This window comes from Anastrepha ludens, chromosome 4 (genome assembly GCF_028408465.1).
Source record: "Anastrepha ludens isolate Willacy chromosome 4, idAnaLude1.1, whole genome shotgun sequence".
Taxonomy (NCBI): Eukaryota; Metazoa; Arthropoda; class Insecta; order Diptera; family Tephritidae; genus Anastrepha; species Anastrepha ludens.
In genome coordinates this window covers 7555549-7569968 of record NC_071500.1, presented here as the reverse complement: position 1 = coordinate 7569968, position 14420 = coordinate 7555549, and the positions used below count along the sequence as shown (strand labels likewise).

At 41.1% G+C, this 14420-nt stretch overlaps 2 protein-coding genes across 2 annotated transcripts; one reads left to right on the top strand and one right to left on the bottom strand.

The window, feature by feature from the left end:
* The first annotated feature begins 3617 nt into the window (after positions 1-3617).
* Positions 3618-4476, top strand: LOC128860565 (ribonuclease P/MRP protein subunit POP5). The gene is made up of 3 exons (XM_054098162.1): positions 3618-3694; positions 3755-3992; positions 4054-4476. Exons 1-3 carry the CDS (start codon positions 3675-3677, stop codon positions 4231-4233), a joined length of 438 nt encoding a protein of 145 aa, XP_053954137.1. The 5' UTR covers positions 3618-3674; the 3' UTR covers positions 4234-4476.
* Positions 4477-4906: 430 nt separating this feature from the next.
* Positions 4907-7318, bottom strand: LOC128860564 (adenosine 3'-phospho 5'-phosphosulfate transporter 2). Its single transcript, XM_054098160.1, has 3 exons — positions 6345-7318; positions 6092-6273; positions 4907-6023 (listed from the first exon to the last, which is right to left on the bottom strand). The coding sequence occupies exons 1-3, from the start codon at positions 7113-7115 to the stop codon at positions 5858-5860; spliced, it is 1119 nt and encodes a 372-aa protein (XP_053954135.1). The 5' UTR covers positions 7116-7318; the 3' UTR covers positions 4907-5857.
* Between the last annotated feature and the right edge of the window lie 7102 nt (positions 7319-14420).

Genomic DNA, 14420 nt, shown 5'->3' with positions numbered 1-14420 from the left:
TTTTTGAGTAACCTTTAATAGGTTTCAAAGCAGCATATGACGGCGTTGTATTACTATACAGTTTGAAAACTCAAATTTTATAAAAAAAATTGCAAAAAATGTATCTACGTATTGCTGCAGCTAAAAATTTTGTGTCGAGGTATTGATATGTACTAAAGATTTCTTGTATTTTACTAACCTTCCGAAGATGATTCCATTTGGTTTTGTTCAATTTACTCCATTACAAAATCTTTCAAATGTGTACAACTTTCACTATTCATCGACAGTAATACGATGCTCAAACGAAGGCCACGTTGCGACTGAAAATACAGAGGATACTTAGGGTACAGGACGTTGCTATGAACGGTTTTCACTACTCAAGGCATTACTGTAGCCAACCCAAAGACAAAAAAACTCTATCTAGAAACTTTTTTTTTCGACTTTTGGCCAGCTTTTTGGGAATCGGCCGCACTGTGCGTCCTGTTGAAACCTTATATTGTCCACATCCATATCTGAAATGCACAAAAAAAATTGACCTTTAGGTGTGGTTCACATTCAACATCGGCCCTTGAAATTTAACCACCCTTACAAGCATACCTCTAAGTATATACAATAGAAATAATTCAAATAAAAAATACTTTAAACGGTTCTGCACATTACTTATTCTGGAGCATTTTTTTTGTTTTTGTTGTTTTTTTGCAAGTATACTCACTTCCACTATTAATTTTCCAATATTCAACATAAGAAAATTTGATGTTTATGCCTCTATTAACCTCTTCAAAGTACTGCTGAAACCCGTGTAAATGTGATTCCAAATACACTAGTATCGAACCAGTTTAGCACGAGCTCGATTTCCTATAGGGCCTTGAAAATGTTCATGTATGTGTGAGAGATTTCGCGAGAGAATAGTTAATTTAAGTAGTAATTGCGTCTCATTGCAATTTCTTTAATATAATTTATTTTCTTTGCAATAGCAGTTACAGGTTCAAAATAAATGTAGGCGTTGAGTGTCCAGTAGGAAAAAACAGCTGTGATTACAAGAATCAAAAGTGAAAAAACTGTTTGCTAAACCTTCTCACAGTAGATGTCAGGTTGCCTGTGATGCAACCGAACTGAACACAACTTAGTCTTGAAGAGATAGAAAGATATGGACACTCAAAATCGCGAAGTTAGTCTGGAAAACTTACGATATTTAGATTACACTGCTCCTCTTTTCTGTCTTGACACCTCAAATGATGATGAATGAAGAGAAAATAGTAAAACGTCACAGACCTATTTTTATATCTGGTTCTGGTAAAAAAAAAATGGTATGTAGTTGTTGTTTTAGTTTAGTTGTTAGGAAGTAGCATTCACTTCATCGTGCACTCACTAAACCTGAATCTTCTTATTCTTAACCACTGCAACCTGTTGAGTGCTGAATTGACCACAATAAAAGAAGCCTCTCTGCAACCAACTCTGTCAGCCCAGTTGCTCATAAATCCCTACTACCTCAACTGCAGCTGTCGAATATATGCAATTTCTGAACAATCTGGCTTCCCATTGTACCACAATCGTAGTATAAGTCCGTGGTAACAAGGGCACGCATGGGCAATGAACATCAAATTTTCATGACATTTTGCCGATTAGTTTGTGAGTTACAGTCGTTTAAGTGAAGCTACTTTTGGTTTTGTGAAAAAAAATGGATTCAAAAGAATTTCGTGTATTGATAAAACACTGTTTTTTAATAAAAAAAAAGCACTGTGGAAACACACCAATGGCTACGGAAGTATTATTCGGACCCCGCTCCGTCGATCGGGCACTGAGGACGCAGCGCTTTCAGGACGTCCAAATGAAGCAGTTGTTCTAGAAAACATCAAAAAAATCCATCGTATCATACTAATATAAATGATCGTAAAGTGAAAGAGCGCGAGTTAGCAGAGGCCGTAAGCATATCGAAAGGGTCAGTAGGAACGATTTTGCATGGGGTGTGAAAAAGCTAGTCGGAAGATGGGTGCCGCGTTTTCTCACAATTAACCAAAAACAACAACGAATAATGGATTCTGAGCATTGTTTGGAGCTGTTTCCGGGCAATCCAAGCGAGCTCTTGCGTCGATTCATAACAATGGACGAAACATGGATCCCCCACTACACGCCACAGTCGAATAAACAGTCGGCAGAGTGGTTGGAAGCCGACCAAAACGTCCAAAAACACAACAATCGGCTGGAAAGGTCTTGGCCAGCATTTTTTGGGATACTTGCGGTGTAATCTTCATCGACTATCTTGAAAAGGGTAAAACGGTCACCGGCGAGTATTATGCCAGCTTGTTGGACCGTTTGAACGACGAAACCAAGAAAAAGCGGCCCCATTTAGCAAAGAAAAAATTATTGTTCCACCAAGACAATGCACCGGCTCACAAATTAACGATTGTCATGGCAAAATTGCACGAATTGCTTCCCCATCCACCGTATTCTCCAGATTAGGCCCCCAGCGACTATTGGCTGTTTCCAAACTTGAAGAGATGGCTTCAGGGACAGAGATTTCGATCAAATGAAGAAGTTGAATGGGAAACAGACGCGTATTTTGAACGACTTTCTATCGATCCTTTTTCGAAAAGCATCAAAATGTTAGAAGACCGTTGGGAAAAGTGTATCGCCCCAGAAGGGACCCCTGTTGAATAATAAAATTAATTTTGGTTGAAAAATTGTTTTTACCCTCTCACCTTATGAACTTATTGGGCCATGTAGTAAATTCGGGTCGCTCCGGTAAGAAGAATCGGTTGACTCTGGTTTCTCCTCGGTAGTTTTTTTGTGTTTTTATGCGGAAGGCGCCGTAACCAGAAAGTGTGTGTGCGTACGTATAATTTATTGTGATTGGTAGTTTCTATTGCTTTCACCTACTCTTCTTCTTCACAAACTAGTAATTTCCTTTTGTTCAGGTCACACCCTAACACCTTCTAAAGCCTAGCCACCCTAGGATTAATAGTGCCTACCGTTTCGACTGTTGCGAACGTTATGCTAAACAACGGTTTCCAGTCGCTGCAACGTTAAAGCCGTTAACCTATGCATTCCCGCACCGAACAGTTAAAAGGTTAATTGTGTTAAACGCTGTTCGACGAGATTATTTTCTTCACAAAATTCCTATTCAAACTTACTTACAAATCAGAGGTATAAGAAAACGGATTGAGTTTCAGCCATCGAAAGCAATCAAAAGCTTCCTATTTTCATTCCAAATTAAAAATCATGGGGGAGGCCGTGGAAAACCCACGTATTTTTTCCATTTTGCGTAGTACATGATCCCTCGAGTTGGATATGATTGTAGAAGGGAGGCATGCGACTATGAGGGTGTTTACCAAATGTAGCCGCCCCCTAGCCTCGATTTTTACAACGGCTGTTGGGGGGATTTTTGTTATCGGGCGTAGCGTCTGTCCCGGGGTTAAAGCTCCCGCTCGAAAAGCAAGCGTCCGCGTTAGTTGGCGCGGCCTAGTCGCCAGTCCACCCTTTCTTTTGTTCGTTTATTCATGGGCTCTGACCACACAGCGAATACGGAAGGCGCAACCATGTATTCTATCATCCTTGACTCGCATCATGCATGAGAAGTGATTTTAGCCAAGCGAAAAAAATTACAGCTTGATCTGGCAACTCTCGGTTTAATAGGAACAGCTGTTTTATGTTTATTTTCGAACATTAACAGACTATCGGCATTTTCACGTGTGGGAATGGTACGCATTAAAAACCGGTAAATTAATCAAATAATTTTTTATACAAGATTTTATTTCTTACTAAATCGTATTTTAAGGTATATCGTAGTGCGTATAGTACCACAAGTACCTGCAAAGGTGCTGAACTTTCACGATGGCGTACTTACCAAATGTGTCCTCCGCAACGTGAAGAAGTACTACGGCGACTATGGACTGGGCACAGTTGAGCACGGCTTCCGCGTAAAATATTGCAATGAGCGAACCAAGGTGGCGATAATTAGATGCCTGCATCGATCGCATCGCATTGTGACAAGCACATTGCCGTTGATAACAATGGTAAGAAACATCTGTGCAGTGCAGTTGTGACCGAATAGAATGCATTTAATAAATTTACTAGATAGGAGACGTTCGAGCCAAATTCCACACGCTATACACGGGCGCTACTATAATACAGTGCAACAAATTCATAATCAATCATCAACAACGCTTTTTGGACGAAATGGTGGGCCAAATTGCATCGGCGAAAGAACGTAAGGACTTCATTAAGCGAGTTATGGAATTCGATTTAGAACAGTAAGCTTTTTAATACTATGTAGTAACTGCGAATTCATGAGCGTACATAGTTTTTAAAATATTTTTTGTATTTGAACATCTTATGTACATACATTTGCAACTACAAGGTATAGGATAACATATAGAAAAATATAAGTAATAGTAACTGGTGTTTACACCTTTACACTTAATTTCTAGAAAACACCTACAAAAATAAGGCAATATATTATTTCTAATAAACACACGGCATGTAGTGCTAATGCGCCAACTAATGTATATATAATTGTTGGGTGTTTGCCCGAGCTCCTCCGATTTTCGTGCTGTGCAATTTAAGGGGTTATATATAGTTAGAATTTTCAAAAAATCGCCTTTTTCTTTTTTAATTTCTTAATGTACATATTTTAAAAATACACACAGAAAATTTAATATCGTTCCGGTGAATATTTTCGAAGTTACACGCAAATTTGAAAAGCCGTTTGATTTCCTATGTTATTTTCAAACTTTAAACGCGTTTTTCTCAAAATGGTGTTTTCAAAGTCGGTGACGCAACATTACTCGAAAACGGTCAAACCGATTAGTCACAAATCAATAACACGAACTTCTTAAATATATTTTTTAGTAATTAATCGAAGGTTTTTTCTCACCGATAAATATTTTTTAAGGCCAAATTTTGGTCAAAAATCGATTTTTTCTTAAAAGAGAATCCGCCATTTTGTCAAAAAAAAATTGATTTGCTTATTCCTTCGATTAATTACTAGATTTAATATTAAAATATAACTAAATCTCTTTCGTTTTTACTTTCAGAGGATCCAGTTCAGAGATATAGTAGTCACAGAAATTATCTTTTTTGTGAGTTTGAGTTCCCGAAGAACAGCTGTAGCTGCTTTCCAAACAAATATTTTTACTAATACTAAGTTTTAACGGAGCGGCAGGCTAATCACCTACCCTGTCAGAAATCAAAACAAATTAACGAAACCAACGCAAGATTGAGTCTTGTCGAGGCCCTATGCTCCCGAGTGGAGTGGAAAAGGAAAAAGTTTTAATATACAGTTGAAAGATAACATAATATGTGTACAAATTTTTATATCAATAGATTTAAAAGTTTTCTCAGAAAAAATTGTGGAAAATTAGTTTTTTTTCGGCCTTCTAACTGTATATAAGCTCCTTAATGTTCTTCCACAAATAGAGGTACCTACAGTTTTGTGTCAAGCCGACTCCGAACGACAGATAATTTTTGTTGACAAGTCTTTTCATGCCAGATATACATTCGGAGGTTTGCATTACTGGCCGAGGAGCAAACGCTATTAGAAAAACCTTTTCTATCATTTCATATTTCGTTACCACAGCGACATTCGAACCTGGACACTACTGAATGGTAGTCACGCACAAATCCATTCGATTCCATTCCATGATATACCTTATGTAAATTTGGGAGGACTACTAAATTACTAAAAAGGTACCTTGCAATTAGTGGGTCAAACTTAAGTCACAAGAAAATAACTTGCATAAATTCATTATAGTAGAACTATAACCTAGCGAACTATTGATTTCAACTCTAATGACTTACTTCATATATTTACACTAATTTTGGTATACACAACGTTATAGGTACATATACAAAATGTATATGGGAAATTAATTCTACACATCTAAACTTCCACCAAAAACTTGCGACTTGTTGATCTTTCCCATCCACGGAAGATGTTAAGTGCATGCTTGAATTTTTGCTGCAGATCTCGTACGGTCATTTTGTGTTTTTTGCTGTAAACATTTAAATATATGCCCAATACAACAACTAAACCTGACCACAAGTATCTGAAAATGGAAAATTTATATTAAATACACCAAGTTCTTATTTGAACTAAATTTAATTGATAACTTACTGCCACGTGAAAGGTTTGCTAAAGAAAACAAACGATAAAGCAATAGTTACTGCTTTACGTGCTGTTGTGACGGTAGCAGCCACCGGGGCACCACAGCTACGCACCAAAGCCAATACAAACTGTATGCCCAGGTAACCAGATAAGCTGAATAAGAAGCCATAACCGAATGTTTCCAAAACGTGCTAAAATTTCAAAAGGCCATATGAAATTTCAGAGCTTGTATACGCACGTACGTAATTCAACCAGTACATACCTCTAGGCAGAAGGCAAAACCGCTGAAAAAGTTTCCTGTCAACATCAGTATCACAAACAAATATATGAAACCCAATCCATAGGAGTAGAGCACCACTTCACTGCTGGGTGCATGGCATTCGCGCATCGCTTTTTCTTGCACATTTCCAATAGCTGCATCACACAACAAAGCCGCTGATATCATCCCTACACCCGTAAGATTGAAATTCGGCGACACTTGCGAGTCAGCGAGCGTGAACCAAGCTAATCCAATGCACATTGCAATTGCAGCTGCGAAATCCAGGAATCCATAACGTTTTCCCTGTATCAAAATGCTGCCCACCAACACCGGAATTAATTTGCAACATTTAAAGATCACTTGAGTCGGATAGTTTAGGTAGCCTAAACTAGAGTTGGACAGTCCCATAGTGCCGAGTGTTAAGGCGGCAAGTAGAAAATAAGTGCGCATTGGTATGCGACGATGTGCAGCTTCAACATTGCCACCAGGTAAAAGCTGTCTCCTGCGCCTCGCCTCCAAATCTCGCTCAATCACACCGAAGCAGATATAATACCCGAACTGAATGAGTGTGAGAAACCAGCCGTACGGCTTGAAACCATCCACAGTGAAAATGAGCTCCTGCAGATATCCGTAAATAAGGTATAGCACGAAGACACCCGCGCAGCTTAAAAGAAACTGTGTGGTACCATTGTAATGGGTCAGATCGAAGCAAAGAATTCGCAGTTCAGGTGGATTTTCAGCATCCGACGATGGTTTGCTAGCAGTAACGCTCATTTTTACCGGTTCTCTTGACAAGTGTACACCTGTGTACCGTTTTATATGTTTGCCCAATGCAATACACACTCACTTCCAATAATTCATCATAAGAAATAATAATTTTGTTTGTTATCTAAAAACACTTGGCACTAAAATCTTATTTACTCTACCAAAAATAGTATCCCACCAACCGCCACATTTACATTCTGAGTATCTTCGAATTTCGAAATAAAGTTCTACGAAGGTCGGTACACAGCTATGCTATTTGTCTTGCAGTTTCTACAGCATGTTGCGATGTTTGCAACTAAAATGTGTGGAGTTAAGGGGAGACGGTGGTCCAGAAATTAAAGAATTCGATTTTTTGTTATTCCGATATTTCGAAGGTATAGTATCTTAAGAATATACTGTGCAATTTTCGTGCGGAAATTCCCAATATTATAGGTTTCACAGCCCATTAACTAGGTAAAAAGCGATCCACGCGCTCTGTACCTCAAACTTTAAACTCGTTTATATCGAAACGACTTTTTTGGGTCTGGTGTTATCAAAAACAAAAAAAAAAACTTATCAACCTAATCGTTTGAAATTCTAATATGTTGTTCACAGCATCAATGGCTATCGCCCGTACTAGAATCATATTATTATTTCAATTATTTCGTATTTTTTTATTAAAAAAACTGAAAAAAACCGATTTTTAGAGTGTCAAATTCAAAACCGCGCCATTTTGTTTATTCTAGTAGCGGGACATAGCTACAGTCATACTGATTAATAATTTTTTTGGTTTTTGTGTTTCAAATAAATAAAAGAGCCAAAATGGACAACACCGTCCAGGTCCAATTTTTCGGGAGGGTCAACTTCAGCCCCATTTTTGAAATTATTAAAACTTAAATTTTTTTTCTTTGTTGTATGTATGTGTGTATTGTATGTAAAAGAAGTTAATAAAAGCCCTAAAAATTTTAAATATCGTTTTTCATTTCTTTTATTAAAAACAAAAATTCCTGTTCTAAACTCCTAAATTTCGAGCTCTCGCCGGGACCCGTCAAGCCATTGAGTAAGTAAATTTGAAAATTTCCATTGAATTTGTATAAGAAAAAATTCACTTTTCAATAAATTTGTTGTAGAAAGTTCAAACATCGATGTTATTTAATCTCCTAGCAGTAGTTGCAGTAGCATAAGTATTCCCCATGCATATACGGGTAATGCTGCTGAAGTGACAGTCCTTCGCCGGATATAAATCCGGGTTGTTCCGGTTACATATAACAGACTCTCAGGGGATCGTATTTAATGTTGTTGTTGTTGTTGTTGTTGTTGTTTTAACAGCATAGTTAGCCCTGTCAGTGTAGGTATATCATCTGTCGTCTTCGTCTAGCTCATCTAGGGGTAGGCCCAGGAAACATGCTGTTTCGACAGGTTGGGTCCAGAGGGAGAGGGGGGTTAGATGAGTCTGATTAAGGGGGCATGTGAAGAGGTGGTTAGTGTCGTGCGGGGTACCTTCACATGCCGGACGTATGTTTAGTATGTCGGGTTCAATTCTGGATAAGTAAGAGTTTAATCTGCTACAGTATCCAGAACGTAATTGTGCCAATGCTACACGAGTCTCTCGGGGAAGCTGGAGCTCTTCATCTGCAATGGGTGGTGGTTGGACTCCGATTACGGCATTCACGGGACGGGAGTTCATGAAGGTGGTAACGGTCTCCCGGTGAATGTCGTTTATTGACTGTCTGAATACTGTCCGGTCCAGTAGGTCTCGATCAGTTTTGTCCTGGAGTTCGTCAGCGTAGTCGAGGAGGTGTCTCCTGACGTGCCTGGGAGGCGGCTCAGGCTCAAGCAGGTGTCTGCAGGGGTGAAACCTGCGGTAACACCCCAGCAGGAACTGCTTGCTGAGCAATTTGTTGTGCTCCGCGACTGGGAGCATTTGTGCCTCGTTGTGCAGGTGTTGTATGGGTGACATCAGAAGGCACCCGGTCGCTGTCCGAATGGCGGTATTCTGACATGTCTGAAGCTTTATCCACTGCGAATCACTAGTACCAGGCGACCAGACAGGCGCAGCATAGTTTAGAACCGGCCGGCCAATTGCCTTAAATGTCGAAAGCAACAGTTCTTTGTCTTTGCCCCAAGTGCTGCCGGCCAGCGATTTGAGGACCTTGTTGCGATTTTGGACTTTAGTGGCAATTGCGGTTGTATGCGCAGAGAAGGAGAGCAAGCTGTCAAAGGTTACACCCAAAATTTTGGGGTTATTCACAGTCGGAATTGGTGTGTCGTTGACTTTTACCTTAAGGGAAAGCTTGACCTCCTTTGTCCAGGTGGTGAAAAGGGTCGCCGTGGACTTGGTGGGGGAAAGTTGGAGATTCCTCGCAGTGAAAAAGCGAGAAAGGTCGGTGAGGTAGTTGTTCACTTTGGAACACAGGCCATCGATGTCATTGCCCGACGCCATTATCGTGCAATCGTCAGCGTATGAGATCAGGGAAACTCCCGCTGGTGGTTGGGGGAGCTTCGAGATGTAGAAGTTAAAAAGCAAGGGTGAAAGGACACCACCCTGCGGTACGCCTTGCTTAATCTTCCTCTGCTTTGACATTTGATCTCGAAAAATCACTGACGAGTGCCGACCGCTCAGGTAGTTCGCGGACCACCTCTTCAGCCCTGGCGGGAGTGTCGACTGATAAATGTCATCTAGTAGCGTGGAATGGCTGACTGTATCGAAAGCCTTCTTTAGGTCCAACGCTACTAGGACAGTCCTCTCGCAGGGGCGGTTTTGGTTAAGCCCGCGATTTATCTGGGCGTTTATGGCGGTGAGTGCCGTGGTGGTGCTGTGCACTCGTCGGAATCCGTGCTGATGTGGGGCTGGGGCCAGGTGTGTCGTGAAGAGTGGGAGTAGGAGGGCTTCAAGTGTCTTCACTACTGGGGAAAGGAGAGTTATCGGCCGATAAGACTCCCCTTGGTTGGCGGGTTTCCCAGGTTTCAATAGTGGGACCACTCTCCCTGCTTTCCACTTGTCAGGGATGATGAGAGTGGCCAGAGACAAATTGAAGACCCTTGTGAGGTACCCTACTCCCAGGGGTCCCAGATGCTTCAGCATCAGCGCGTTAAGTCCGTCAGGGCCAATGGCTTTCGATGATTTCGACTTTTTGATGGCCCCCTGAACCTCATCACCGGAGAAAGTAAGTGGCGCACTGTCGTTCGTCAGTTTGTGCAGCCTTCTGGTAACACGACGTTTGGTTCTGTCGCCCGGAGGATGCAGTGTAAACAGCCGGCTAAAATAGCTCGCGCATCTCTTCGGGTCCGACGAAGTACAACCGTTGAAGGTGATAGCCACCTTGTCGTTGTGTTTCGTCGGGTTCGACAGGGACCTAGCGGTGGACCAGAGCTTACTCACTCCGGAGGTGAGGTTACAAGTCTTCAGGTGCTCAACCCATTTAGTCCGCTTATGTTGATTTACCAGTTGCCGGATCTCCAAATTGAGATCCCTTATGCCGGGATCCCCGGGATCGGCCTGGCGTAGGTGGTCACGCTCGTTTGCTAAACTGGCTGCTTCTGCTGGGAAGTGAGGACGGATGTCCTTATAACATCCAGCTGGGATGAAGCGAGCCGCAGCAGCTGTGAGCACCTTGCGGAATGCGCGTTCGCCGACGCGCACATCAGTGGGGATGGGAAGAGCGGCGAAGGTGTCCTCGGTGAATTCCGTGAAGCCGGCCCAATTAGCTTTTATAAAGTTAAAATAGGACCAGTGATTCGCGGAAACGCAGTCGGCAGGTCTCTCGATCGAGACGATAATGGGCAAGTGGTCTGATGCAAGCGATAGCATAGGTCGCCACGTTATGCTATTTATCAGACCCGCGCTAGCTATTGTTAGGTCAGGCGAGCTGCTACAATTGCCCACTACCGTGGTGGGGCCGTCGTCGTTCACTATGCTGAATGTCGAGTCGTCTATCTGCTCTGCCAATTGCTGTCCTCTACGATCATTTGGCAGGCTTGAATGCCAAAGATCGTGATGCGCATTGAAGTCACCTACAACCAATCGGGTTTCACCTCTGATGAGCGCACCTATATCAGGGTGATATCCTGCCGGGCAGCAGGTGACAGGGGGTATGTATATGTTAAAAATTTCGAGCTTGGAATCGCCTGACCGGACAGCTATGCCTTGACATTCTAAGGTGCTGTCCCTGGGGTCGATTCCTTCATCGATAAGACGATACTGCACGTTGTGGTGGACTATAAACGCTAGGCCACCACCGTTGTCTCGCTCGCGATCGTGTCTGTGCACGTTATAGCCATCCCTGGTGATCAGAGATGACCTAGCGTGCAACTTTGTTTCTTGGACCGCAGCTATTTTGATACTGTGCCGGCTCATAAAGTCGACTATCTCGTCGACCTTACTCGTAAGTCCGTTGCAGTTAAACTGGAGAAGCTTGAAGCTTCTCGGTGAGGTCAGTGTAATCCGGGGGTGAGGGACGCGTGGGGTTGTCTACGTTGGACCTGCTGTGCAATCCACTGTGGTTGTTGCGGCCTGATGGTGGTGGGCGGCCGCGCCTCCGGGGGAGGTAGTGGGTGCAGAGCTCTGCAGCAGGGGGCAACGTAGGCAGTTGTCCACTCACGGGTGGTGCGCAGGCCGGAACATCTCCGAAAATGGCACCAGCCACTGCAGGAATTGCATTGGACTGATACCAGATTCCGAGGTATTACGGTCTGACACACGGAACAGACTGTACGGGGGACCAGGAGCTGCTGGTTTGTCCCCGCACTGGGGTTGGAGCAGGAAGGGATGGGAGGGGTTGAAGGGGAGTTGTGTTGCTCCGATAGGCTCCTCACAGTGGAGGTGTGGGTTGTGGTGGCGGTTGGTAGTGCCGGCCTATCAGGGGGTGTGGTAGCCGTGGAGGCATCAGACGCCTGTTGGCGGGAGCAACACGTGGCCACATACCGTGTGGACCACTCCCTGTGCGACTTAAGGCCTGAGCAGGTCTTAAGGTGGCTCCACCCGTTGCACTTATTGCACCTAACCGAGGTAGAGTTCGGGTGGAGCCGTTGATGGCAGACGCAGCAGTAGAATACTTCTGGCCCAGGGTTGGATTCGACTCCAGCCCTGAGGAGAAGTATTTGGAGCAGGTTTGCTGCGAGAGTTTGCTCCTGTGACGTAAGGGGTGGGGTGATATACAATACACTAGACAGGGCTAGTGTACTGGGGCGGCAGCCCTTGATCGGGAAAAACCCGAGTCATTCCGGTAACGTAGAACCGGCTGCCATGGGGATCGTATTTAATCTCCTCTTTCGCTTGCCTTTCACAAGTTTTCAATATTCTAATGTAAAAACAAGTATTTTAATAACTTTATTTCGAAAATTCTGAAATATTACTCCAAACACATGCCAATAAGCCATCAAAAAAGAATGAAAAAAAATGGTTCAAGCGAGACTTCAAAAACTGTAAAGTTCTCTAAAAATGTCAGGGCAATTAGTCCAGTGAACAGAACTTATACTTAATTAATTATTTATCATAAATGGATAATGACATTCTGTAATCCTACCGATTTCAATTTATCGAAAATTATGTTCGAATCCAATTCTTGAGCGTATTTCGTAGTCTATTCACCGGAAAGTTTTGTTTGAATAATTAATGTGAATAATGAATAATTCTGAGAAGTTATTGGTTGCGGTAATTCGAATATAAAATAAAGATCTGTATTTTTTTATAGATATATTTATTATTATTAATTATTTTTATTATTTATTTATTTTTATTACTTTTTATTATTATTTGTATTATTTATTTATTATTATTTTGAAATAAAGATATGTTTTTTTTATTTTATGGAATTTTTTCGTTTCAAACAAAAAAGACAAGAATGAATTAACTGTTAATTTTAATTGCTACATTTTTATAGTTTAAAATCGGTTGCAATTGCAGCTAAGAGCAACTACTTATTTCTTTAAACAAATTTTTTAAATTGCCTTAAGAAAGGTTTAAATATAAACTCTTTGGGACAAAATGTCCACAATTTTATGGAAAAGTAAATAATACATGCACTAATAAAACAACTGATTGATGACATTTGTATTCCATTCCAATTTCCAATTTCGATAAAAGTTCTCTGCTACCAGTTTCTGAGTCGGAGACCAGAATCGATGCAAAATCATTTCCAATTGGATTTTAGAAGATTCTTGATTGTTTTTAGATTTATATGAACTTTGGTAAAGTATAACCACGGTACTGCCACTCATCCAAGCCTTTTCATAAACTTGGAGCGTGAATATATTAAACTTTGAATATAAACTTTTTACTCTTTAAGGAAAAGATTTATTCGATATGGAATGAACTTACAACTTTTTTTATTTATAACTAGCGCTAACGCCCTTTTTTGAGTGTTTAGCCGTACTCCTCCTCCTATTTGGGATGGGCGTCTTGATGTTGTTCCACAAATGAAGAGACCTACAATTTTATGTCGCCACCGAACGGCAGATATTTTTGTTTTATGAGGAGCTTTTTCATGGCGGAAATTCACTCGGATTCGAAACTACGTTCTTTCCGAATTCTTAATGGTAGTCACGCACTAACCCATTCGACTACGGCGCCGTTGAAAATACGTATTAGTTGTCTAAAAAAGAAAAGTACTGTTTGCATAACTCAGGTGTCCTGCCAATTATAAAGACAATTCTCATTTAAGCAACTGCCGTTAGTGTCGTTTCATGCGAATTGCTTGCTGTGACAGCGATTTGTTTAGGTATACATTTGAGTGAAGCGTAGATTATAATAATATTTCAATAATACTTAACGAAATCTCCAAATTAAAATCAGATCGCCGGACTTCGCGCTCTTTTGTATTAATTGTGTTCTTTCTTTCGCGAATTACAAAGAAACATCCCCAAATTGGCCAATTATGACAAATCACTTGCCAAAGTTACTGTCTTCGAAAAATCAGAGACAGCGCCGAAGGTAATGAAGAATTGTGAATATTTTAGTAAAAAGTATGAATATTTTGCTACTGTTTTTGAAAACTATCCTGTGCAAGCGCCAATTAAAAGAGTCTTATCGAATGGTTATATAAGTTATGTTTTTGCTTTTTTAATATTTTTTCTATTATCTGTGGGTGTAAAAATTCATGATAAAACAGAATACAAAATCACATAAATATGTTCGTTCACTGACTTTTTGCTAAATAGCTAGTTGATAGTGGAAACGTTATTAAAAACTGAAGTAGATTTCTCTTGGCGCTGAGGAGTAATTGCACAGTTAGTGATCAGCGCCTCGCTGAATTACTATTGCATATCTTTTATTCATGAGTACAAGAGGAATGAATACCCTAAACTAAATATGTTCCCTATTGACACCTAATTAAA

Coding starts and splice junctions, on each gene's coding strand:
- LOC128860565 (XM_054098162.1), top strand. CDS start 3,675: ATGGTACGCATTAAAAACCG. Junction 3,695..3,754: donor ATGGTACGCATTAAAAACCG/GTAAATTAATCA, acceptor TCGTATTTTAAG/GTATATCGTAGTGCGTATAG. Junction 3,993..4,053: donor CATTGCCGTTGATAACAATG/GTAAGAAACATC, acceptor TAAATTTACTAG/ATAGGAGACGTTCGAGCCAA.
- LOC128860564 (XM_054098160.1), bottom strand. CDS start 7,115: ATGAGCGTTACTGCTAGCAAACCATCGTCGGATGCTGAAAATCCACCT. Junction 6,274..6,344: donor GTTTTGCCTTCTGCCTAGAG/GTATGTACTGGT, acceptor TTGAAATTTTAG/CACGTTTTGGAAACATTCGG. Junction 6,024..6,091: donor AGCAAACCTTTCACGTGGCA/GTAAGTTATCAA, acceptor TTCCATTTTCAG/ATACTTGTGGTCAGGTTTAG.